Raw genomic sequence first — 26,859 nt, forward strand, 5'->3', positions numbered from 1 at the left:
CTGAAGTCCATGTAGACTACATCAACTGCACTAGTGGCACGGTGGCATAGTGGTTAGCACTGTTGCCTCACAGCGCCAAGGACCCAGGTTCGAATCTGGCCTCGGGCGACTGTCTGTGTGGAGTTTGCACATTCTCCCCGTGTTTGCGTGGGTTTACTCCGGATGCTCCGGTTTCCTCCCACAGTCCAAAGATGTGCAGGTTAGGTTGATTGGCTATGATAAATTGACCCTTAGTGTTAGGGGGATTAAATACGTGGGGTTACGGGGATCGGGTGGGATATGTGTCGGTGCAGGCTCGATGGGCCGAAATGGCCTCTATCTGCACTGTGGGGTTTCTGTGATTCTGTGATACCCTCATCCACGCACCTAGTCACCCCCTCGAAAAATTCAATCAAATTGGTTAGACATGGTCTCCCCTGACAAAGCCATGCTGACTATCCTTGATTAATCCTTGCCTCTCCAAGTGGAGACTAATTCTGTCCCTCAGAATTTTTTCCAATAATTTCCCTACCACTGATGTTAGGCTCACTGGTTTATCCCGACTACCCCTCTTGAATAATGGTACTACATTAGCTGTCCTCCAGTTATCTGGCACCTCCCCTGTGGCCAGAGAGGTTCTGAAAATTTGTGTCAGAGCCCCTGCAATCGCCTCACACAGCAGCCTGGGATACATCTCATCTGTGCCTGGGGATTTATCCACTTTTAAGCCTGCTAAAAGCATGAGTACCTCCTCCTTCTCAATGTTAATTTGTTCAAGTATATCACAATCCCCCTGCCTGATTTCTATGTCTACATTGTCCTTCTCCATAGTGAACACAGATGCAAAATATTAATTCAAAACCTCACTTACATCTTCTGGCTCTACACACAGATTGCCACTTTGGTCCCTAATGGGCCCTACTCTTTCCCTGGTTATCCTCTTGCCCTTAATCTACTTATAAAACACCTTGGGATTTTCCTTTATTTTGCCAGCCAGTGTTTTTTCATGCCCCCTCTTTGCTCTCCTAATTTATTTTTTAAGTACCCCCCCTGCACTTTCTATACTCCGCTAGGGCTTCCACTGTTTTTAGTCCTTTGTATCTGCCAAAAGCCTCCCTTTTTTCCTAATCCATTCTTGTACATCCCTTGACATCCAGGGTTCCCTGTGCTTGTTGGTCCCACCCTTGACCATTACGGGAACATGTTGGCGTTGTACTCTCTCTATTTCCTTTCTGAATGACTCCCACTGCTCTGATGTGGATTTTCCTACAAGTAGCTGATCCCAGTCCACTTTGGCCAGATCCTGCCTTATCATATTAAAATCAGCCTTCCCCCAATTTAAGAACCTTTATTTCCGGTTCATCTTTGTCCTTTTCCATGACTAACTGCCTTCAGCGGCTCTGAATTGTAGGCCTTGTATATCCCTGCTTAAGGCTGGGAAATTTAGATTTTAAACAGTAACAGTAAATATGAAACAAGCAAAAGTTTGATTTTTTAAAAACAGTTAAGACTCCCTCACTCACCCAACTCCAGCACTCTGTTCAAACCGCACTCCTGAAATGTCTCGCTCTAATTTTTAGACTGTGCCCCCTAGTCCTAGAATCCCCAACCAGTGAAAATAGTTTCTCTCTATCTACCCTATCTGTTCCCGTTAATATCCTGAAAACTTCGATCAGATCACCCCTTAACCTTCTAAATACCAGGGAATACAACCCTAGTTTGTGTAATCACTCCTCGTAATTTAACCATTGAAGTCCGGGTATCATTCTGGTAAACCTACGCTGCACTCCCTCCAAGGCCAGTATATCCTTCCTACGGTGTGGTGCCCAGAACTGCTCACAGTACTCCAGGTGTGATCTAACCAGGGCTTTGTACAGCTGCAGCATAACTTCTACCCCCTTGTACTCTAGTCCTCTCGATATAAAGGCCTGCATTCCATTAGCCTTTTTGATTATTTTCTGTACCTGTTCGTGACATTTTAATGATCTATGTACCTGAACCCCCCAAGTCTCTTTGGACATCCACTGTTGTTAGCTTTTCACCATTTAGAAAGTACCCTGTTCTATCCTTTTCAGGTCCAACGTAGATGAGCTCAATTTTGCTTACATTGAAATCCATTTGCCACAGATATCAATATCCCTTTGTAATTTAATGCTTTCATCTACACTGCTTACAGTTTTGAGTGAGGAACAGTCAACACTCCATTGTGGCCCCGCTCGGATGGAACAGACCAACACCTGACCCGCAAACCACCAGCAAGGAATCAGTGCCCCAAGCGAGGGGGTTGAGGAGCATTGGGCGGGGGAGGGGGGAGGGGATTGCGTTTTGCGTTAGGGAAAGATTTGAACACCACACCAGTCCTCCTCCCCCACCCTCCTTCTCACTTGCTCAGGGACCAGGATCCAGCGGTGAGAAGGTTTCGGAGTCTCGACTCCTGTTCCTCGTTCAGATATGGGATTCCGTCCCTGAAAAACTGAGAGAAAGGGTCAAAATCAGAAGTCAGCGCCCCGTCCACCCTCTGTGGGTCTCATAGTATCCCCACAACAAGCTCTCCCTCTCTCCCCGCAACACGCTCTCCTTCTCTCCCCGCGACACGCTCTCCTTCTCCCCCCGCGACACGCTCTCCCTCTCTCCCCCGCAACACGCTCTCCCTCTCTCCCCGCAACACGCTCTCCCTCTCTCCCGCTCTCCCCGCGACACGCTCTCCCTCTCTCCCCGCGACACGCTCTCCCTCTCTCCCCCCGCAACACGCTCTCCCTCTCTCCCCGCAACACGCTCTCCCTCTCTCCCCCGCAACACGCTCTCCCTCTCTCCCCCCGCAACACGCTCTCCCGCTCTCCCCGCAACACGCTCTCCCTCTCCCCGCAACACGCTTTCCCTCTCCCCCCGCAACACGCTCTCCCTCTCCCCCCGCAACATGCTCTCCCTCTCTCCCCCCGCGACACGCTCTCCCTCTCCCTTCCCCCGACACGCTCTCCCTCTCCCTTCCCGCGACACGCTCTCCCTCTCCCTCTCCCTTCCCGCGACACGCTCTCCCTCTCCCTTCCCGCTACACGCTCTCTCCCTCTCCCTGCCCGTTACACGCTCTCCCTCCCCGCGACACGCTCTCCCTCTCCCTTCCCGCGACACGCTCTCCCTCTCCCTCTCCCTTCCCGCGACACGCTCGCCCTCTCCCTTCCCCCGACACGCTCTCCCTCTCCCTTCCCCCGACACGCTCTCCCTCTCCCTTCCCGCGACACGCTCTCCCTCTCCCTCTCCCTTCCCGCGACACGCTCTCCCTCTCCCTCCCCGCGACACGCTCTCCCTCTCCCTTCCCGCTACACGCTCTCTCCCTCTCCCTGCCCGTTACACGCTCTCTCTCTCCCTTCCCGCGACACGCTCTCGCTCTCCCTTCCCGCTACACGCTCTCTCCCTCTCCCTTCCCGTTACACGCTCTCCCTCTCCCTTCCCGCGACACGCTCTCCCTCTCCCTTCCCGCGACACGCTCTCCCTCTCCCTCCCCGCGACACGCTCTCCCTCTCCCTTCCCGCGACACGCTCTCCCTCTCCCTTCCCGCGACACGCTCTCCCTCTCCCTTCCCGCGACACGCTCTCCCTCTCCCTTCCCGCTCTCGCTCTCGCTCTCCCTCTCCCTTCCCGCTACACGCTCTCTCCCTCTCCCTTCCCGTTACACGCTCTCCCTCTCCCTTCCCGCGACACGCTCTCCCTCTCCCTTCCCGCGACACGCTCGCCCTCTCCCTTCCCGCGACACGCTCTCCCTCTCCCTCCCCGCGACACGCTCTCCCTCTCCCTTCCCGCGACACGCTCTCCCTCTCCCTTCCCGCGACACGCTCTCCCTCTCCCTTCCCGCGACACGCTCTCCCTCTCCCTCCCCGCGACACGCTCTCCCTCTCCCTTCCCGCGACACGCTCTCCCTCTCCCTCCCCGTGACACGCTCTCCCTCTCCCTTCCCGCGACACGCTCTCCCGCTCCCTTCCCGCGACACGCTCTCCCTCTCCCTTCCCGCGATACGCTCTCCCTCTCCCTTCCCGCGACACGCTCTCCCTCTCCCTTCCCGCGACACGCTCTCCCTCTCCCTTCCCGCGACAGGCTCTCCCTCTCCCTTACCGCGACACCCTCTCCCTCTCCCTTCCCGCGACACGCTCTCCCTCTCCCTTCCCGCGACTCGCTCTCCCTCTCCCTCCCCGCGACACGCTCTCCCTCTCCCTTCCCGCGACTCGCTCTCCCTCTCCCTTCCCGCGACACGCTCTCCCTCTCCCTCCCCGCGACACGCTCTCCCTCTTCCTTCCCGCGACACGCTCTCCCTCTCCCTCCCCGTGACACGCTCTCCCTCTCCCTTCCCGCGACACGCTCTCCCGCTCCCTTCCCGCGACACGCTCTCCCTCTCCCTTCCCCTTCCCGCGATACGCTCTCCCTCTCCCTTCCCGCGACACGCTCTCCCTCTCCCTCTCCCTTCCCGCGACACGCTCTCCCTCTCCCTTCCCCCGACACGCTCTCCCTCTCCCTTCCCCCGACACGCTCTCCCTCTCCCTTCCCGCGACACGCTCTCGCTCTCCCTCTCCCTTCCCGCTACACGCTCTCTCCCTCTCCCTTCCCGTTACACGCTCTCCCTCTCCCTTCCCGCGACACGCTCTCCCTCTCCCTTCCTGCGACACGCTCTCCCTCTCCCTCCCCGCGACACGCTCTCCCTCTCCCTTCCCGCGACACGCTCTCCCTCTCCCTTCCCGCGACACGCTCTCCCTCTCCCTTCCCGCGACACGCTCTCCCTCTCCCTTCCCGCGACACGCTCTCCCTCTCCCTCCCCGCGACACGCTCTCCCTCTCCCTTCCCGCGACACGCTCTCCCTCTCCCTCCCCGTGACACGCTCTCCCTCTCCCTTCCCGCGACACGCTCTCCCGCTCCCTTCCCGCGACACGCTCTCCCTCTCCCTTCCCGCGATACGCTCTCCCTCTCCCTTCCCGCGACACGCTCTCCCTCTCCCTTCCCGCGACAGGCTCTCCCTCTCCCTTACCGCGACACGCTCTCCCTCTCCCTTCCTGCGACACCCTCTCCCTCTCCCTTCCCGCGACACGCTCTCCCACTCCCTTCCCGCGACTCGCTCTCCCTCTCCCTCCCCGCGACACGCTCTCCCTCTCCCTTCCCGCGACACGCTCTCCCTCTCCCTTCCCGCGACACGCTCTCCCTCTCCCCCCGCGACACGCTCTCCCTCTCCCTTCCCGCGACAAGCTCTCCCTCTCCCTTCCCGCGACACGCTCTCCCTCTCCCTTCCCGCGACACGCTCTCCCTCTCCCCCCGCGACACGCTCTCCTGCTCCCTTCCCGCGACACGCTCTCCCTCTCCCTTCCCGCGACTCGCTCTCCCTCTCCCTCCCCGCGACACGCTCTCCCTCTCACTTCCCGCGACTCGCTCTCCCTCTCCCTTCCCGCAACACGCTCTCCCTCCCCGCGACACGCTCTCCCTCTCCCTTCCCGCGACAAGCTCTCCCTCTCCCTTACCGCGACACGCTCTCCCTCTCCCTTCCCGCGACACGCTCTCCCTCTCCCCCCGCGACACGCTCTCCCTCTCCCCCCGCGACACGCTCTCCCTCTCCCTTCCCGCGACACGCTCTCCCTCTCCCTCCCCGCGACACGCTCTCCCTCTCCCTTCCCGCGACACGCTCTCCCTCTCCCTCCCCGTTACACGCTCTCCCTCTCCCTTCCCGCGACACGCTCTCCCGCTCCCTTCCCGCGACACGCTCTCCCTCTCCCTTCCCGCGATACGCTCTCCCTCTCCCTTCCCGCGACACGCTCTCCCTCTCCCTTCCCGCGACAGGCTCTCCCTCTCCCTTACCGCGACACGCTCTCCCTCTCCCTTCCTGCGACACCCTCTCCCTCTCCCTTCCCGCGACACGCTCTTCCTCTCCCTTCCCGCGATACGCTCTCCCTCTCCCTTCCCGCGACACGCTCTCCCTCTCCCTTCCCGCGACAGGCTCTCCCTCTCCCTTACCGCGACACGCTCTCCCTCTCCCTTCCTGTGACACCCTCTCCCACTCCCTTCCCGCGACTCGCTCTCCCTCTCCCTCCCCGCGACACGCTCTCCCTCTCCCTTCCCGCGACACGCTCTCCCTCTCCCTTCCCGCGACACGCTCTCCCTCTCCCCCCGCGACACGCTCTCCCTCTCCCTTCCCGCGACAAGCTCTCCCTCTCCCTTACCGCGACACGCTCTCCCTCTCCCTTCCCGCGACACGCTCTCCCTCTCCCTTCCCGCGACACGCTCTCCCTCTCCCTTCCCGCGACACGCTCTCCCTCTCCCTTCCCGCGACACGCTCTCCCTCTCCCCCCGCGACAAGCTCTCCCTCTCCCTTACCGCGACACGCTCTCCCTCTCCCTTCCCGCGACACGCTCTCCCTCTCCCTTCCCGCGACACGCTCTCCCTCTCCCTTCCCGCAACACGCTCTCCCTCTCCCTTCCCGCAACTCGCTCTCCCTCTCCCTCCCCGCGACACGCTCTCCCTCTCACTTCCCGCGACTCGCTCTCCCTCTCCCTTCCCGCAACACGCTCTCCCTCCCCGCGACACGCTCTCCCTCTCCCCCCGCGACACGCTCTCCCTCACCCTTCCCGCGACAAGCTCTCCCTCTCCCTTACCGCGACACGCTCTCCCTCTCCCTTCCCACGACACGCTCTCCCTCTCCCTTCCCGCGACACGCTCTCCCTCTCCCTTCCCGCGACACGCTCTCCCTCCCCGCGACACGCTCTCCCTCTCCCCCCGCGACACGCTCTCCCTCTCCCTTCCTGCGACACGCTCTCCCTCTCTCCCCGCGACACGCTCTCCCTCTCCCTTCCCGCGACACGCTCTCCCTCTCTCTCCCCGCGACACGCTCTCCCTCTCTCCCCCCGCAACACGCTCTCCCTCTCCCTTCCCGCGACACGCTCTCCCTCTCCCTCTCCCTTCCCGCGACACGCTCTCCCTCTCCCTTCCCCCGACACGCTCTCCCTCTCCCTTCCCCCGACACGCTCTCCCTCTCCCTTCCCGCGACACGCTCTCCCTCTCCCTCTCCCTTCCCGCGACACGCTCTCCCTCTCCCTCCCCGTGACACGCTCTCCCTCTCCCTTCCCGCGACACGCTCTCCCGCTCCCTTCCCGCGACACGCTCTCCCTCTCCCTTCCCGCGATACGCTCTCCCTCTCCCTTCCCGCGACACGCTCTCCCTCTCCCTCTCCCTTCCCGCGACACGCTCTCCCTCGCCCTTCCCCCGACACGCTCTCCCTCTCCCTTCCCCCGACACGCTCTCCCTCTCCCTTCCCGCGACACGCTCTCCCTCTCCCTCTCCCTTCCCGCGACACGCTCTCCCTCTCCCTCCCCGCGACACGCTCTCCCTCTCCCTTCACGCGACACGCTCTCCCTCTCCCTCCCCGCGACACGCTCTCCCTCTCCCTTCCCGCGACACGCTCTCCCTCTCCCTCCCCGTGACACGCTCTCCCTCTCCCTTCCCGCGACACGCTCTCCCGCTCCCTTCCCGCGACACGCTCTCCCTCTCCCTTCCCGCGACACGCTCTCCCTCTCCCTTCCCGCGACAGGCTCTCCCTCTCCCTTCCCGCGACACGCTCTCCCGCTCCCTTCCCGCGACACGCTCTCCCTCTCCCTTCCCGCGACACGCTCTCCCTCTCCCTTCCCGCGACACGCTCTCCCTCTCCCTTCCCGCGACACGCTCTCCCTCTCCCTCCCCGTGACACGCTCTCCCTCTCCCTTCCCGCGACACGCTCTCCCGCTCCCTTCCCGCGACACGCTCTCCCTCTCCCTTCCCGCGACACGCTCTCCCTCTCCCTTCCCGCGACACGCTCTCCCTCTCCCTCTCCCTTCCCGCGACACGCTCTCCCTCTCCCTTCCCCCGACACGCTCTCCCTCTCCCTTCCCGCGACACGCTCTCCCTCTCCCTTCCCGCGACAGGCTCTCCCTCTCCCTTCCCGCGACACGCTCTCCCTCTCCCTTCCCGCGACACGCTCTCCCGCTCCCTTCCCCCGACACGCTCTCCCTCTCCCTTCCCCCGACACGCTCTCCCTCTCCCTTCCCGCGACACGCTCTCCCTCTCCCTCTCCCTTCCCGCTACACGCTCTCTCCCTCTCCCTTCCCGTTACACGCTCTCCCTCTCCCTTCCCGCGACACGCTCTCCCTCTCCCTTCCTGCGACACGCTCTCCCTCTCCCTCCCCGCGACACGCTCTCCCTCTCCCTTCCCGCGACACGCTCTCCCTCTCCCTTCCCGCGACACGCTCTCCCTCTCCCTTCCCGCGACACGCTCTCCCTCTCCCTTCCCGCGACACGCTCTCCCTCTCCCTCCCCGCGACACGCTCTCCCTCTCCCTTCCCGCGACACGCTCTCCCTCTCCCTCCCCGTGACACGCTCTCCCTCTCCCTTCCCGCGACACGCTCTCCCGCTCCCTTCCCGCGACACGCTCTCCCTCTCCCTTCCCGCGATACGCTCTCCCTCTCCCTTTCCGCGACACGCTCTCCCTCTCCCTTCCCGCGACAGGCTCTCCCTCTCCCTTACCGCGACACGCTCTCCCTCTCCCTTCCTGCGACACCCTCTCCCTCTCCCTTCCCGCGACACGCTCTCCCACTCCCTTCCCGCGACTCGCTCTCCCTCTCCCTCCCCGCGACACGCTCTCCCTCTCCCTTCCCGCGACACGCTCTCCCTCTCCCTTCCCGCGACACGCTCTCCCTCTCCCCCCGCGACACGCTCTCCCTCTCCCTTCCCGCGACAAGCTCTCCCTCTCCCTTCCCGCGACACGCTCTCCCTCTCCCTTCCCGCGACACGCTCTCCCTCTCCCTCCCCGCGACACGCTCTCCCTCTCCCCCCGCGACACGCTCTCCTGCTCCCTTCCCGCGACACGCTCTCCCTCTCCCTTCCCGCAACACGCTCTCCCTCTCCCTTCCCGCGACTCGCTCTCCCTCTCCCTCCCCGCGACACGCTCTCCCTCTCACTTCCCGCGACTCGCTCTCCCTCTCCCTTCCCGCAACACGCTCTCCCTCCCCGCGACACGCTCTCCCTCTCCCTTCCCGCGACAAGCTCTCCCTCTCCCTTACCGCGACACGCTCTCCCTCTCCCTTCCCACGACACGCTCTCCCTCTCCCTTCCCGCGACACGCTCTCCCTCTCCCTTCCCGCGACACGCTCTCCCTCTCCCCCCGCGACACGCTCTCCCTCTCCCTTCCCGCGACACGCTCTCCCTCTCCCTCCCCGCGACACGCTCTCCCTCTCCCTTCCCGCGACACGCTCTCCCTCTCCCTCCCCGTTACACGCTCTCCCTCTCCCTTCCCGCGACACGCTCTCCCGCTCCCTTCCCGCGACACGCTCTCCCTCTCCCTTCCCGCGATACGCTCTCCCTCTCCCTTCCCGCAACACGCTCTCCCTCTCCCTTCCCGCGACAGGCTCTCCCTCTCCCTTACCGCGACACGCTCTCCCTCTCCCTTCCTGCGACACCCTCTCCCTCTCCCTTCCCGCGACACGCTCTTCCTCTCCCTTCCCGCGATACGCTCTCCCTCTCCCTTCCCGCGACACGCTCTCCCTCTCCCTTCCCGCGACAGGCTCTCCCTCTCCCTTACCGCGACACGCTCTCCCTCTCCCTTCCTGCGACACCCTCTCCCACTCCCTTCCCGCGACTCGCTCTCCCTCTCCCTCCCCGCGACACGCTCTCCCTCTCCCTTCCCGCGACACGCTCTCCCTCTCCCTTCCCGCGACACGCTCTCCCTCTCCCCCCGCGACACGCTCTCCCTCTCCCTTCCCGCGACAAGCTCTCCCTCTCCCTTACCGCGACACGCTCTCCCTCTCCCTTCCCGCGACACGCTCTCCCTCTCCCTTCCCGCGACACGCTCTCCCTCTCCCTTCCCGCGACACGCTCTCCCTCTCCCTTCCCGCGACACGCTCTCCCTCTCCCTTCCCGCGACACGCTCTCCCTCTCCCCCCGCGACACGCTCTCCCTCTCCCTTCCCGCGACAAGCTCTCCCTCTCCCTTACCGCGACACGCTCTCCCTCTCCCTTCCCGCGACACGCTCTCCCTCTCCCTTCCCGCGACACGCTCTCCCTCTCCCTTCCCGCAACACGCTCTCCCTCTCCCTTCCCGCAACTCGCTCTCCCTCTCCCTCCCCGCGACACGCTCTCCCTCTCACTTCCCGCGACTCGCTCTCCCTCTCCCTTCCCGCAACACGCTCTCCCTCCCCGCGACACGCTCTCCCTCTCCCCCCGCGACACGCTCTCCCTCACCCTTCCCGCGACAAGCTCTCCCTCTCCCTTACCGCGACACGCTCTCCCTCTCCCTTCCCACGACACGCTCTCCCTCTCCCTTCCCGCGACACGCTCTCCCTCTCCCTTCCCGCGACACGCTCTCCCTCTCCCTCCCCGCGACACGCTCTCCCTCTCCCCCCGCGACACGCTCTCCCTCTCCCTTCCTGCGACACGCTCTCCCTCTCTCCCCGCGACACGCTCTCCCTCTCCCTTCCCGCGACACGCTCTCCCTCTCTCTCCCCGCGACACGCTCTCCCTCTCTCCCCCCGCAACACGCTCTCCCTCTCCCTTCCCGCGACACACTCTCCCTCTCCCTTCCCGCGACACGCTCTCCCTCTCCCTTCCCCCGACACGCTCTCCCTCTCCCTTCCCCCGACACGCTCTCCCTCTCCCTTCCTGCGACACGCTCTCCCTCTCCCTCTCCCTTCCCGCGACACGCTCTCCCTCTCCCTCCCCGTGACACGCTCTCCCTCTCCCTTCCCGCGACACGCTCTCCCGCGACACGCTCTCCCTCTCCCTTCCCGCGATACGCTCTCCCTCTCCCTTCCCGCGACACGCTCTCCCTCTCCCTCTCCCTTCCCGCGACACGCTCTCCCTCGCCCTTCCCCCGACACGCTCTCCCTCTCCCTTCCCCCGACACGCTCTCCCTCTCCCTTCCCGCGACACGCTCTCCCTCTCCCTCTCCCTTCCCGCGACACGCTCTCCCTCTCCCTCCCCGCGACACGCTCTCCCTCTCCCTTCACGCGACACGCTCTCCCTCTCCCTCCCCGCGACATGCTCTCCCTCTCCCTTCCCGCGACACGCTCTCCCTCTCCCTCCCCGTGACACGCTCTCCCTCTCCCTTCCCGCGACACGCTCTCCCGCTCCCTTCCCGCGACACGCTCTCCCTCTCCCTTCCCGCGACACGCTCTCCCTCTCCCTTCCCGCGACAGGCTCTCCCTCTCCCTTCCCGCGACACGCTCTCCCGCTCCCTTCCCGCGACACGCTCTCCCTCTCCCTTCCCGCGACACGCTCTCCCTCTCCCTTCCCGCGACACGCTCTCCCTCTCCCTTCCCGCGACACGCTCTCCCTCTCCCTCCCCGTGACACGCTCTCCCTCTCCCTTCCCGCGACACGCTCTCCCGCTCCCTTCCCGCGACACGCTCTCCCTCTCCCTTCCCGCGACACGCTCTCCCTCTCCCTTCCCGCGACACGCTCTCCCTCTCCCTCTCCCTTCCCGCGACACGCTCTCCCTCTCCCTTCCCCCGACACGCTCTCCCTCTCCCTTCCCGCGACACGCTCTCCCTCTCCCTTCCCGCGACAGGCTCTCCCTCTCCCTTACCGCGACACGCTCTCCCTCTCCCTTCCCGCGACACCCTCTCCCTCTCCCTTCCCGCGACACGCTCTCCCTCTCCCTCCCCGCGACACGCTCTCCCTCTCCCTCCCCGCGACACGCTCTCGCTCTCCCTTCCCGCGACACGCTCTCCCTCTCCCTTCCCGCGACACGCTCTCCCTCTCCCCCCGCGACACGCTCTCCCTCTCCCATCCCGCGACAAGCTCTCCCTCTCCCTTACCGCGACACGCTCTCCCTCTCCCCCCGCGACACGCTCTCCCTCTCCCTTCCCGCGACACGCTCTCCCTCTCCCTTCCCGCGACTGGCTCTCCCTCTCCCTCCCCGCGACACGCTCTCCCTCTCACTTCCCGCGACTCGCTCTCCCTCTCCCTTCCCGCAACACGCTCTCCCTCCCCGGGACACGCTCTCCCTCTCCCTTCCCGCGACACGCTCTCCCTCTCCCTTCCCGCGACACGCTCTCCCTCTCCCTTCCCGCGACACGCTCTCCCTCTCCCTTCCCGCAACACGCTCTCCCTCTCCCTTCCCGCGACACGCTCTCCCTCTCCCTTCCCGCAACACGCTCTCCCTCTCCCTTCCCGCAACACGCTCTCCCTCTCCCTTCCCGCGACACGCTCTCCCTCTCCCTTCCCACGACACGCTCTCCCTCTCCCTTCCCGCGAGACGCTCTCCCTTTCCCTTCCCGCGACACGCTCTCTCTCCCTTCCCGCGACACGCTCTCCCTCTCCCTTCCCACGACACGCTCTCCCTCTCCCTTCCCGCAACACGCTCTCCCTCTCCCTTCCCGCGACACGCTCTCCCTCTCCCTTCCCCCGACACCCTCTCCCTATCCCTTCCCGCGACACGCTCTCCCTCTCCCTCATCGCGACACGCTCTCCCTCCCCGCGACACGCTCCCCCCTACCTTCCCGCGACACACTCTCCCTCTACCTTCCCGCGACACGCTCTCCCTCTCCCTTCCCCCGACACGCTCTCCCTCTCCCTTCCCCCGACACGCTCTCCCTCTCCCTTCCCGCGACACGCTGTCCCTCTCCCTCCCCGCGACACGCTCTCCCTCTCCCTTCCCGCGACACGCTCTCCCTCCCCGCGACACGCTCTCCCTCTCCCTTCCCGCGACACGCTCTCCCTCCCCGCGACACACTCTCCCTCTACCTTCCCGCGACACGCTCTCCCTCTCCCTTCCCCCGACACGCTCTCCCTCTCCCTTCCCCCGACACGCTCTCCCTCTCCCTTCCCGCGACACGCTCTCCCTCTCCCTTCCCGCGACACGCTCTGCCTCCCCGCGACACGCTCTCCCTCTCCCTTCCCGCTACACGCTCTCTCCCTCTCCCTTCCCGTTACACGCTCTCCCTCTCCCTTCCCGCGACACGCTCTCCCTCTCCCTTCCCCCGACACGCTCTCCCTCTACCTTCCCGCGACACGCTCTCCCTCTCCCTTCCCCCGACACGCTCTCCCTCTCCCTTCCCCCGACACGCTCTCCCTCTCCCTTCCCGCGACACGCTGTCCCTCTCCCTCCCCGCGACACGCTCTCCCTCTCCCTTCCCGCGACACGCTCTCCCTCCCCGCGACACGCTCTCCCTCTCCCTTCCCGCGACACGCTCTCCCTCCCCGCGACACACTCTCCCTCTACCTTCCCGCGACACGCTCTCCCTCTCCCTTCCCCCGACACGCTCTCCCTCTCCCTTCCCCCGACACGCTCTCCCTCTCCCTTCCCGCGACACGCTCTCCCTCTCCCTTCCCGCGACACGCTCTCCCTCTCCCTTCCCGCGACACGCTCTCCCTCTCCCTCCCCGCGACACGCTCTCCCTCTCCCTTCCCGCGACACGCTCTCCCTCTCCCTCCCCGTGACACGCTCTCCCTCTCCCTTCCCGCGACACGCTCTCCCGCTCCCTTCCCGCGACACGCTCTCCCTCTCCCTTCCCGCGATACGCTCTCCCTCTCCCTTCCCGCGACACGCTCTCCCTCTCCCTTCCCGCGACAGGCTCTCCCTCTCCCTTACCGCGACACGCTCTCCCTCTCCCTTCCTGCGACACCCTCTCCCTCTCCCTTCCCGCGACACGCTCTCCCACTCCCTTCCCGCGACTCGCTCTCCCTCTCCCTCCCCGCGACACGCTCTCCCTCTCCCTTCCCGCGACACGCTCTCCCTCTCCCTTCCCGCGACACGCTCTCCCTCTCCCCCCGCGACACGCTCTCCCTCTCCCTTCCCGCGACAAGCTCTCCCTCTCCCTTCCCGCGACACGCTCTCCCTCTCCCTTCCCGCGACACGCTCTCCCTCTCCCCCCGCGACACGCTCTCCTGCTCCCTTCCCGCGACACGCTCTCCCTCTCCCTTCCCGCAACACGCTCTCCCTCTCCCTTCCCGCGACTCGCTCTCCCTCTCCCTCCCCGCGACACGCTCTCCCTCTCACTTCCCGCGACTCGCTCTCCCTCTCCCTTCCCGCAACACGCTCTCCCTCCCCGCGACACGCTCTCCCTCTCCCTTCCCGCGACACGCTCTCCCTCTCCCCCCGCGACACGCTCTCCCTCTCCCTTCCCGCGACAAGCTCTCCCTCTCCCTTACCGCGACACGCTCTCCCTCTCCCTTCCCGCGACACGCTCTCCCTCTCCCTTCCCGCGACACGCTCTCCCTCTCCCTTCCCGCGACACGCTCTCCCTCTCCCTTCCCGCGACACGCTCTCCCTCTCCCTTCCCGCGACACGCTCTCCCTCTCCCCCCGCGACACGCTCTCCCTCTCCCTTCCCGCGACAAGCTCTCCCTCTCCCTTACCGCGACACGCTCTCCCTCTCCCTTCCCGCGACACGCTCTCCCTCTCCCTTCCCGCGACACGCTCTCCCTCTCCCTTCCCGCAACACGCTCTCCCTCTCCCTTCCCGCAACTCGCTCTCCCTCTCCCTCCCCGCGACACGCTCTCCCTCTCACTTCCCGCGACTCGCTCTCCCTCTCCCTTCCCGCAACACGCTCTCCCTCCCCGCGACACGCTCTCCCTCTCCCCCCGCGACACGCTCTCCCTCACCCTTCCCGCGACAAGCTCTCCCTCTCCCTTACCGCGACACGCTCTCCCTCTCCCTTCCCACGACACGCTCTCCCTCTCCCTTCCCGCGACACGCTCTCCCTCTCCCTTCCCGCGACACGCTCTCCCTCTCCCTCCCCGCGACACGCTCTCCCTCTCCCCCCGCGACACGCTCTCCCTCTCCCTTCCTGCGACACGCTCTCCCTCTCTCCCCGCGACACGCTCTCCCTCTCCCTTCCCGCGACACGCTCTCCCTCTCTCTCCCCGCGACACGCTCTCCCTCTCTCCCCCCGCAACACGCTCTCCCTCTCCCTTCCCGCGACACGCTCTCCCTCTCCCTCTCCCTTCCCGCGACACGCTCTCCCTCTCCCTTCCCCCGACACGCTCTCCCTCTCCCTTCCCCCGACACGCTCTCCCTCTCCCTTCCTGCGACACGCTCTCCCTCTCCCTCTCCCTTCCCGCGACACGCTCTCCCTCTCCCTCCCCGTGACACGCTCTCCCTCTCCCTTCCCGCGACACGCTCTCCCGCGACACGCTCTCCCTCTCCCTTCCCGCGATACGCTCTCCCTCTCCCTTCCCGCGACACGCTCTCCCTCTCCCTCTCCCTTCCCGCGACACGCTCTCCCTCGCCCTTCCCCCGACACGCTCTCCCTCTCCCTTCCCCCGACACGCTCTCCCTCTCCCTTCCCGCGACACGCTCTCCCTCTCCCTCTCCCTTCCCGCGACACGCTCTCCCTCTCCCTCCCCGCGACACGCTCTCCCTCTCCCTTCACGCGACACGCTCTCCCTCTCCCTCCCCGCGACATGCTCTCCCTCTCCCTTCCCGCGACACGCTCTCCCTCTCCCTCCCCGTGACACGCTCTCCCTCTCCCTTCCCGCGACACGCTCTCCCGCTCCCTTCCCGCGACACGCTCTCCCTCTCCCTTCCCGCGACACGCTCTCCCTCTCCCTTCCCGCGACAGGCTCTCCCTCTCCCTTCCCGCGACACGCTCTCCCGCTCCCTTCCCGCGACACGCTCTCCCTCTCCCTTCCCGCGACACGCTCTCCCTCTCCCTTCCCGCGACACGCTCTCCCTCTCCCTTCCCGCGACACGCTCTCCCTCTCCCTCCCCGTGACACGCTCTCCCTCTCCCTTCCCGCGACACGCTCTCCCGCTCCCTTCCCGCGACACGCTCTCCCTCTCCCTTCCCGCGACACGCTCTCCCTCTCCCTTCCCGCGACACGCTCTCCCTCTCCCTCTCCCTTCCCGCGACACGCTCTCCCTCTCCCTTCCCCCGACACGCTCTCCCTCTCCCTTCCCGCGACACGCTCTCCCTCTCCCTTCCCGCGACAGGCTCTCCCTCTCCCTTACCGCGACACGCTCTCCCTCTCCCTTCCCGCGACACCCTCTCCCTCTCCCTTCCCGCGACACGCTCTCCCTCTCCCTCCCCGCGACACGCTCTCCCTCTCCCTCCCCGCGACACGCTCTCGCTCTCCCTTCCCGCGACACGCTCTCCCTCTCCCTTCCCGCGACACGCTCTCCCTCTCCCCCCGCGACACGCTCTCCCTCTCCCATCCCGCGACAAGCTCTCCCTCTCCCTTACCGCGACACGCTCTCCCTCTCCCCCCGCGACACGCTCTCCCTCTCCCTTCCCGCGACACGCTCTCCCTCTCCCTTCCCGCGACTGGCTCTCCCTCTCCCTCCCCGCGACACGCTCTCCCTCTCACTTCCCGCGACTCGCTCTCCCTCTCCCTTCCCGCAACACGCTCTCCCTCCCCGGGACACGCTCTCCCTCTCCCTTCCCGCGACACGCTCTCCCTCTCCCTTCCCGCGACACGCTCTCCCTCTCCCTTCCCGCAACACGCTCTCCCTCTCCCTTCCCGCGACACGCTCTCCCTCTCCCTTCCCGCAACACGCTCTCCCTCTCCCTTCCCGCAACACGCTCTCCCTCTCCCTTCCCGCGACACGCTCTCCCTCTCCCTTCCCACGACACGCTCTCCCTCTCCCTTCCCGCGAGACGCTCTCCCTTTCCCTTCCCGCGACACGCTCTCTCTCCCTTCCCGCGACACGCTCTCCCTCTCCCTTCCCACGACACGCTCTCCCTCTCCCTTCCCGCAACACGCTCTCCCTCTCCCTTCCCGCGACACGCTCTCCCTCTCCCTTCCCCCGACACCCTCTCCCTATCCCTTCCCGCGACACGCTCTCCCTCTCCCTCATCGCGACACGCTCTCCCTCCCCGCGACACGCTCCCCCCTACCTTCCCGCGACACACTCTCCCTCTACCTTCCCGCGACACGCTCTCCCTCTCCCTTCCCCCGACACGCTCTCCCTCTCCCTTCCCCCGACACGCTCTCCCTCTCCCTTCCCGCGACACGCTGTCCCTCTCCCTCCCCGCGACACGCTCTCCCTCTCCCTTCCCGCGACACGCTCTCCCTCCCCGCGACACGCTCTCCCTCTCCCTTCCCGCGACACGCTCTCCCTCCCCGCGACACACTCTCCCTCTACCTTCCCGCGACACGCTCTCCCTCTCCCTTCCCCCGACACGCTCTCCCTCTCCCTTCCCCCGACACGCTCTCCCTCTCCCTTCCCGCGACACGCTCTCCCTCTCCCTTCCCGCGACACGCTCTGCCTCCCCGCGACACGCTCTCCCTCTCCCTTCCCGCTACACGCTCTCTCCCTCTCCCTTCCCGTTACACGCTCTCCCTCTCCCTTCCCGCGACACGCTCTCCCTCTCCCTTCCCCCGACACGCTCTCCCTCTACCTTCCCGCGACACGCTCTCCCTCTCCCTTCCCCCGACACGCTCTCCCTCTCCCTTCCCCCGACACGCTCTCCCTCTCCCTTCCCGCGACACGCTGTCCCTCTCCCTCCCCGCGACACGCTCTCCCTCTCCCTTCCCGCGACACGCTCTCCCTCCCCGCGACACGCTCTCCCTCTCCCTTCCCGCGACACGCTCTCCCTCCCCGCGACACACTCTCCCTCTACCTTCCCGCGACACGCTCTCCCTCTCCCTTCCCCCGACACGCTCTCCCTCTCCCTTCCCCCGACACGCTCTCCCTCTCCCTTCCCGCGACACGCTCTCCCTCTCCCTTCCCGCGACACGCTCTCCCTCTCCCTTCCCGCGACACGCTCTCCCTCTCCCTCCCCGCGACACGCTCTCCCTCTCCCTTCCCGCGACACGCTCTCCCTCTCCCTCCCCGTGACACGCTCTCCCTCTCCCTTCCCGCGACACGCTCTCCCGCTCCCTTCCCGCGACACGCTCTCCCTCTCCCTTCCCGCGATACGCTCTCCCTCTCCCTTCCCGCGACACGCTCTCCCTCTCCCTTCCCGCGACAGGCTCTCCCTCTCCCTTACCGCGACACGCTCTCCCTCTCCCTTCCTGCGACACCCTCTCCCTCTCCCTTCCCGCGACACGCTCTCCCACTCCCTTCCCGCGACTCGCTCTCCCTCTCCCTCCCCGCGACACGCTCTCCCTCTCCCTTCCCGCGACACGCTCTCCCTCTCCCTTCCCGCGACACGCTCTCCCTCTCCCCCCGCGACACGCTCTCCCTCTCCCTTCCCGCGACAAGCTCTCCCTCTCCCTTCCCGCGACACGCTCTCCCTCTCCCTTCCCGCGACACGCTCTCCCTCTCCCCCGCGACACGCTCTCCTGCTCCCTTCCCGCGACACGCTCTCCCTCTCCCTTCCCGCAACACGCTCTCCCTCTCCCTTCCCGCGACTCGCTCTCCCTCTCCCTCCCCGCGACACGCTCTCCCTCTCACTTCCCGCGACTCGCTCTCCCTCTCCCTTCCCGCAACACGCTCTCCCTCCCCGCGACACGCTCTCCCTCTCCCTTCCCGCGACAAGCTCTCCCTCTCCCTTACCGCGACACGCTCTCCCTCTCCCTTCCCGCGACACGCTCTCCCTCTCCCCCCGCGACACGCTCTCCCTCTCCCTTCCCGCGACACGCTCTCCCTCTCCCTCCCCGCGACACGCTCTCCCTCTCCCTTCCCGCGACACGCTCTCCCTCTCCCTCCCCGTTACACGCTCTCCCTCTCCCTTCCCGCGACACGCTCTCCCGCTCCCTTCCCGCGACACGCTCTCCCTCTCCCTTCCCGCGATACGCTCTCCCTCTCCCTTCCCGCGACACGCTCTCCCTCTCCCTTCCCGCGACAGGCTCTCCCTCTCCCTTACCGCGACACGCTCTCCCTCTCCCTTCCTGCGACACCCTCTCCCTCTCCCTTCCCGCGACACGCTCTTCCTCTCCCTTCCCGCGATACGCTCTCCCCTCTCCCTTCCCGCGACACGCTCTCCCTCTCCCTTCCCGCGACAGGCTCTCCCTCTCCCTTACCGCGACACGCTCTCCCTCTCCCTTCCTGCGACACCCTCTCCCACTCCCTTCCCGCGACTCGCTCTCCCTCTCCCTCCCCGCGACACGCTCTCCCTCTCCCTTCCCGCGACACGCTCTCCCTCTCCCTTCCCGCGACACGCTCTCCCTCCCTCTCCCCCCGCGACACGCTCTCCCTCTCCCTTCCCGCGACAAGCTCTCCCTCTCCCTTACCGCGACACGCTCTCCCTCTCCCTTCCCGCGACACGCTCTCCCTCTCCCTTCCCGCGACACGCTCTCCCTCTCCCTTCCCGCGACACGCTCTCCCTCTCCCTTCCCGCGACACGCTCTCCCTCTCCCTTCCCGCGACACGCTCTCCCTCTCCCTCCCGCGACAAGCTCTCCCTCTCCCTTACCGCGACACGCTCTCCCTCTCCCTTCCCGCGACACGCTCTCCCTCTCCCTTCCCGCGACACGCTCTCCCTCTCCCTTCCCGCAACACGCTCTCCCTCTCCCTTCCCGCAACTCGCTCTCCCACTCCCTCCCCGCGACACGCTCTCCCTCTCACTTCCCGCGACTCGCTCTCCCTCTCCCTTCCCGCAACACGCTCTCCCTCCCCGCGACACGCTCTCCCTCTCCCCCCGCGACACGCTCTCCCTCACCCTTCCCGCGACAAGCTCTCCCTCTCCCTTACCGCGACACGCTCTCCCTCTCCCTTCCCACGACACGCTCTCCCTCTCCCTTCCCGCGACACGCTCTCCCTCTCCCTTCCCGCGACACGCTCTCCCTCTCCCTCCCCGCGACACGCTCTCCTCTCCCTTCCCGCGACACGCTCTCCCTCTCTCTCCCCGCGACACGCTCTCCCTCTCTCCCCCGCAACACGCTCTCCCTCTCCCTTCCCGCGACACGCTCTCCCTCTCCCTTCTCCCTTCCCGCGACACGCTCTCCCTCTCCCTTCCCCCGACACGCTCTCCCTCTCCCTTCCCCCGACACGCTCTCCCTCTCCCTTCCCCGACACGCTCTCCCTCTCCCTCTCCCTTCCCGCGACACGCTCTCCCTCTCCCTCCCCGTGACACGCTCTCCCTCTCCCTTCCCGCGACACGCTCTCCCGCTCCCTTCCCGCGACACGCTCTCCCTCTCCCTTCCCGCGATACGCTCTCCCTCTCCCTTCCCGCGACACGCTCTCCCTCTACCTCTCCCTTCCCGCGACACGCTCTCCCTCGCCCTTCCCCCGACACGCTCTCCCTCTCCCTTCCCCCGACACGCTCTCCCTCTCCCTTCCCGCGACACGCTCTCCCTCTCCCTCTCCCTTCCCGCGACACGCTCTCCCTCTCCCTCCCCGCGACACGCTCTCCCTCTCCCTTCACGCGACACGCTCTCCCTCTCCCTCCCCGCGACACGCTCTCCCTCTCCCTTCCCGCGACACGCTCTCCCTCTCCCTCCCCGTGACACGCTCTCCCTCTCCCTTCCCGCGACACGCTCTCCCGCTCCCTTCCCGCGACACGCTCTCCCTCTCCCTTCCCGCGACACGCTCTCCCTCTCCCTTCCCGCGACAGGCTCTCCCTCTCCCTTCCCGCGACACGCTCTCCCGCTCCCTTCCCGCGACACGCTCTCCCTCTCCCTTCCCGCGACACGCTCTCCCTCTCCCTTCCCGCGACACGCTCTCCCTCTCCCTCCCCGTGACACGCTCTCCCTCTCCCTTCCCGCGACACGCTCTCCCGCTCCCTTCCCGCGACACGCTCTCCCTCTCCCTTCCCGCGACACGCTCTCCCTCTCCCTTCCCGCGACACGCTCTCCCTCTCCCTCTCCCTTCCCGCGACACGCTCTCCCTCTCCCTTCCCCCGACACGCTCTCCCTCTCCCTTCCCGCGACACGCTCTCCCTCTCCCTTCCCGCGACAGGCTCTCCCTCTCCCTTCCCGCGACACGCTCTCCCTCTCCCTTCCCGCGACACGCTCTCCCGCTCCCTTCCCGCGACACGCTCTCCCTCTCCCTTCCCGCGATACGCTCTCCCTCTCCCTTCCCGCGACACGCTCTCCCTCTCCCTCTCCCTTCCCGCGACACGCTCTCCCTCTCCCTTCCCCCGACACGCTCTCCCTCTCCCTTCCCCCGACACGCTCTCCCTCTCCCTTCCCGCGACACGCTCTCGCTCTCCCTCTCCCTTCCCGCTACACGCTCTCTCCCTCTCCCTTCCCGTTACACGCTCTCCCTCTCCCTTCCCGCGACACGCTCTCCCTCTCCCTTCCTGCGACACGCTCTCCCTCTCCCTCCCCGCGACACGCTCTCCCTCTCCCTTCCCGCGACACGCTCTCCCTCTCCCTTCCCGCGACACGCTCTCCCTCTCCCTTCCCGCGACACGCTCTCCCTCTCCCTCCCCGCGACACGCTCTCCCTCTCCCTTCCCGCGACACGCTCTCCCTCTCCCTCCCCGTGACACGCTCTCCCTCTCCCTTCCCGCGACACGCTCTCCCGCTCCCTTCCCGCGACACGCTCTCCCTCTCCCTTCCCGCGATACGCTCTCCCTCTCCCTTTCCGCGACACGCTCTCCCTCTCCCTTCCCGCGACAGGCTCTCCCTCTCCCTTACCGCGACACGCTCTCCCTCTCCCTTCCTGCGACACCCTCTCCCTCTCCCTTCCCGCGACACGCTCTCCCACTCCCTTCCCGCGACTCGCTCTCCCTCTCCCTCCCCGCGACACGCTCTCCCTCTCCCTTCCCGCGACACGCTCTCCCTCTCCCTTCCCGCGACACGCTCTCCCTCTCCCCCCGCGACACGCTCTCCCTCTCCCTTCCCGCGACAAGCTCTCCCTCTCCCTTCCCGCGACACGCTCTCCCTCTCCCTTCCCGCGACACGCTCTCCCTCTCCCTCCCCGCGACACGCTCTCCCTCTCCCCCCGCGACACGCTCTCCTGCTCCCTTCCCGCGACACGCTCTCCCTCTCCCTTCCCGCAACACGCTCTCCCTCTCCCTTCCCGCGACTCGCTCTCCCTCTCCCTCCCCGCGACACGCTCTCCCTCTCACTTCCCGCGACTCGCTCTCCCTCTCCCTTCCCGCAACACGCTCTCCCTCCCCGCGACACGCTCTCCCTCTCCCTTCCCGCGACAAGCTCTCCCTCTCCCTTACCGCGACACGCTCTCCCTCTCCCTTCCCACGACACGCTCTCCCTCTCCCTTCCCGCGACACGCTCTCCCTCTCCCTTCCCGCGACACGCTCTCCCTCTCCCCCCGCGACACGCTCTCCCTCTCCCTTCCCGCGACACGCTCTCCCTCTCCCTCCCCGCGACACGCTCTCCCTCTCCCTTCCCGCGACACGCTCTCCCTCTCCCTCCCCGTTACACGCTCTCCCTCTCCCTTCCCGCGACACGCTCTCCCGCTCCCTTCCCGCGACACGCTCTCCCTCTCCCTTCCCGCGATACGCACTCCCTCTCCCTTCCCGCGACACGCTCTCCCTCTCCCTTCCCGCGACAGGCTCTCCCTCTCCCTTACCGCGACACGCTCTCCCTCTCCCTTCCTGCGACACCCTCTCCCTCTCCCTTCCCGCGACACGCTCTTCCTCTCCCTTCCCGCGACACGCTCTCCCTCTCCCTTCCCGCGACACGCTCTCCCTCTCCCTTCCCGCGACAGGCTCTCCCTCTCCCTTACCGCGACACGCTCTCCCTCTCCCTTCCTGCGACACCCTCTCCCACTCCCTTCCCGCGACTCGCTCTCCCTCTCCCTCCCCGCGACACGCTCTCCCTCTCCCTTCCCGCGACACGCTCTCCCTCTCCCTTCCCGCGACACGCTCTCCCTCTCCCCCCGCGACACGCTCTCCCTCTCCCTTCCCGCGACAAGCTCTCCCTCTCCCTTACCGCGACACGCTCTCCCTCTCCCTTCCCGCGACACGCTCTCCCTCTCCCTTCCCGCGACACGCTCTCCCTCTCCCTTCCCGCGACACGCTCTCCCTCTCCCTTCCCGCGACACGCTCTCCCTCTCCCTTCCCGCGACACGCTCTCCCTCTCCCCCCGCGACACGCTCTCCCTCTCCCTTCCCGCGACAAGCTCTCCCTCTCCCTTACCGCGACACGCTCTCCCTCTCCCTTCCCGCGACACGCTCTCCCTCTCCCTTCCCGCGACACGCTCTCCCTCTCCCTTCCCGCAACACGCTCTCCCTCTCCCTTCCCGCAACTCGCTCTCCCTCTCCCTCCCCGCGACACGCTCTCCCTCTCACTTCCCGCGACTCGCTCTCCCTCTCCCTTCCCGCAACACGCTCTCCCTCCCCGCGACACGCTCTCCCTCTCCCCCCGCGACACGCTCTCCCTCACCCTTCCCGCGACAAGCTCTCCCTCTCCCTTACCGCGACACGCTCTCCCTCTCCCTTCCCACGACACGCTCTCCCTCTCCCTTCCCGCGACACGCTCTCCCTCTCCCTTCCCGCGACACGCTCTCCCTCTCCCTCCCCGCGACACGCTCTCCCTCTCCCCCCGCGACACGCTCTCCCTCTCCCTTCCTGCGACACGCTCTCCCTCTCTCCCCGCGACACGCTCTCCCTCTCCCTTCCCGCGACACGCTCTCCCTCTCTCTCCCCGCGACACGCTCTCCCTCTCTCCCCCCGCAACACGCTCTCCCTCTCCCTTCCCGCGACACGCTCTCCCTCTCCCTCTCCCTTCCCGCGACACGCTCTCCCTCTCCCTCTCCCTTCCCGCGACACGCTCTCCCTCTCCCTTCCCCCGACACGCTCTCCCTCTCCCTTCCCCCGACACGCTCTCCCTCTCCCTTCCCGCGACACGCTCTCCCTCTCCCTCTCCCTTCCCGCGACACGCTCTCCCTCTCCCTCCCCGTGACACGCTCTCCCTCTCCCTTCCCGCGACACGCTCTCCCGCTCCCTTCCCGCGACACGCTCTCCCTCTCCCTTCCCGCGATACGCTCTCCCTCTCCCTTCCCGCGACACGCTCTCCCTCTCCCTCTCCCTTCCCGCGACACGCTCTCCCTCGCCCTTCCCCCGACACGCTCTCCCTCTCCCTTCCCCCGACACGCTCTCCCTCTCCCTTCCCGCGACACGCTCTCCCTCTCCCTCTCCCTTCCCGCGACACGCTCTCCCTCTCCCTCCCCGCGACACGCTCTCCCTCTCCCTTCACGCGACACGCTCTCCCTCTCCCTCCCCGCGACACGCTCTCCCTCTCCCTTCCCGCGACACGCTCTCCCTCTCCCTCTCCCTCCCCGTGACACGCTCTCCCTCTCCCTTCCCGCGACACGCTCTCCCGCTCCCTTCCCGCGACACGCTCTCCCTCTCCCTTCCCGCGACACGCTCTCCCTCTCCCTTCCCGCGACAGGCTCTCCCTCTCCCTTCCCGCGACACGCTCTCCCGCTCCCTTCCCGCGACACGCTCTCCCTCTCCCTTCCCGCGACACGCTCTCCCTCTCCCTTCCCGCGACACGCTCTCCCTCTCCCTTCCCGCGACACGCTCTCCCTCTCCCTCCCCGTGACACGCTCTCCCTCTCCCTTCCCGCGACACGCTCTCCCGCTCCCTTCCCGCGACACGCTCTCCCTCTCCCTTCCCGCGACACGCTCTCCCTCTCCCTTCCCGCGACACGCTCTCCCTCTCCCTCTCCCTTCCCGCGACACGCTCTCCCTCTCCCTTCCCCCGACACGCTCTCCCTCTCCCTTCCCGCGACACGCTCTCCCTCTCCCTTCCCGCGACAGGCTCTCCCTCTCCCTTACCGCGACACGCTCTCCCTCTCCCTTCCCGCGACACCCTCTCCCTCTCCCTTCCCGCGACACGCTCTCCCTCTCCCTCCCCGCGACACGCTCTCCCTCTCCCTCCCCGCGACACGCTCTCGCTCTCCCTTCCCGCGACACGCTCTCCCTCTCCCTTCCCGCGACACGCTCTCCCTCTCCCCCCGCGACACGCTCTCCCTCTCCCATCCCGCGACAAGCTCTCCCTCTCCCTTACCGCGACACGCTCTCCCTCTCCCCCCGCGACACGCTCTCCCTCTTCCTTCCCGCGACACGCTCTCCCTCTCCCTTCCCGCGACTGGCTCTCCCTCTCCCTCCCCGCGACACGCTCTCCCTCTCACTTCCCGCGACTCGCTCTCCCTCTCCCTTCCCGCAACACGCTCTCCCTCCCCGGGACACGCTCTCCCTCTCCCTTCCCGCGACACGCTCTCCCTCTCCCTTCCCGCGACACGCTCTCCCTCTCCCTTCCCGCGACACGCTCTCCCTCTCCCTTCCCGCAACACGCTCTCCCTCTCCCTTCCCGCGACACGCTCTCCCTCTCCCTTCCCGCGACACGCTCTCCCTCTCCCTTCCCGCAACACGCTCTCCCTCTCCCTTCCCGCAACACGCTCTCCCTCTCCCTTCCCGCGACACGCTCTCCCTCTCCCTTCCCACGACACGCTCTCCCTCTCCCTTCCCGCGAGACGCTCTCCCTTTCCCTTCCCGCGACACGCTCTCTCTCCCTTCCCGCGACACGCTCTCCCTCTCCCTTCCCACGACACGCTCTCCCTCTCCCTTCCCGCAACACGCTCTCCCTCTCCCTTCCCGCGACACGCTCTCCCTCTCCCTTCCCCCGACACCCTCTCCCTATCCCTTCCCGCGACACGCTCTCCCTCTCCCTCATCGCGACACGCTCTCCCTCCCCGCGACACGCTCCCCCCTACCTTCCCGCGACACACTCTCCCTCTACCTTCCCGCGACACGCTCTCCCTCTCCCTTCCCCCGACACGCTCTCCCTCTCCCTTCCCCCGACACGCTCTCCCTCTCCCTTCCCGCGACACGCTGTCCCTCTCCCTCCCCGCGACACGCTCTCCCTCTCCCTTCCCGCGACACGCTCTCCCTCCCCGCGACACGCTCTCCCTCTCCCTTCCCGCGACACGCTCTCCCTCCCCGCGACACACTCTCCCTCTACCTTCCCGCGACACGCTCTCCCTCTCCCTTCCCCCGACACGCTCTCCCTCTCCCTTCCCCCGACACGCTCTCCCTCTCCCTTCCCGCGACACGCTCTCCCTCTCCCTTCCCGCGACACGCTCTGCCTCCCCGCGACACGCTCTCCCTCTCCCTTCCCGCTACACGCTCTCTCCCTCTCCCTTCCCGTTACACGCTCTCCCTCTCCCTTCCCGCGACACGCTCTCCCTCTCCCTTCCCCCGACACGCTCTCCCTCTCCCTTCCCCCGACACGCTCTCCCTCTCCCTTCCCGCGACACGCTCTCCCTCTCCCTTACCGCGACACGCTCTGCCTCCCCGCGACACGCTCTCCCTCTCCCTTCCCGCTACACGCTCTCTCCCTCTCCCTTCCCGTTACACGCTCTCCCTCTCCCTTCCCCCGACACGCTCTCCCTCTCCCTTCCCGCGACACGCTCTCCCTCTCCATTCCCGCGACACGCTCTCCCTCTCCCTTCCCGCGACAGGCTCTCCCTCTCCCTTCCCGCGACTCGCTCTCCCTCTCCCTCCCCGCGACACGCTCTCCCTCTCCCTCCCCGCGACACGCTCTCCCTCTCCCTTCCCGCGACACGCTCTCCCTCTCCCCCCGCGACACGCTCTCCCTCTCCCTTCCCGCGACAGGCTCTCCCTCTCAATTACCGCGACACGCTCTCCCTCTCCCTTCCCGCGACACGCTCTCCCTCTCCCTTCCCGCGACACACTCTCCCTCTCCCTTCCCGCGACACGCTCTCCCTCTCCCTCCCCGTGACACGCTCTCCCTCTCCCTTCCCGCGACACGCTCTCCCTCTCCATTCCCGCGACACGCTCTCCTCGCCTCTCCCTTCCCGCGACACGCTCTCCCTCTCCCTTCCCGCGACTCGCTCTCCCTCTCCCTCCCCGCGACACGCTCTCCCTCTCACTTCCCGCGACTCGCTCTCCCTCCCCGGGACACGCTCTCCCTCTCCCTTCCCGCGACACGCTCTCCCTCTCCCTTCCCGCGACACGCTCTCCCTCTCACTTCCCGCGACTCGCTCTCCCTCCCCGGGACACGCTCTCCCTCTCCCTTCCCGCGACACGCTCTCCCTCTCCCTTCCCCGCGACACGCTCTCCCTCTCTCCCC

At 66.8% G+C, this 26,859-nt stretch overlaps 1 protein-coding gene across 2 annotated transcripts in view; it reads right to left on the bottom strand.

Moving 5' to 3' along the window:
- The window catches only part of LOC147113740 (poly(A)-specific ribonuclease PNLDC1-like), a 292,736-nt gene that overhangs the window by 162,259 nt on the left and 103,618 nt on the right, over positions 1 to 26,859 (bottom strand). For both annotated transcript variants that reach the window (XM_085995053.1, XM_085995052.1), the window contains exon 6: positions 2,364 to 2,452. In XM_085995053.1, coding sequence (XP_085851179.1) covers positions 2,364 to 2,452 — 89 coding nt within the window. The remainder of the gene's footprint in view (positions 1 to 2,363; positions 2,453 to 26,859) is intronic.

Source organism: Somniosus microcephalus, chromosome 8 (assembly GCF_052327205.1).
Source record: "Somniosus microcephalus isolate GS21.2 chromosome 8, FLI_Smic_1.0, whole genome shotgun sequence".
In the NCBI taxonomy this organism is placed as follows: domain Eukaryota; kingdom Metazoa; phylum Chordata; class Chondrichthyes; order Squaliformes; family Somniosidae; genus Somniosus; species Somniosus microcephalus.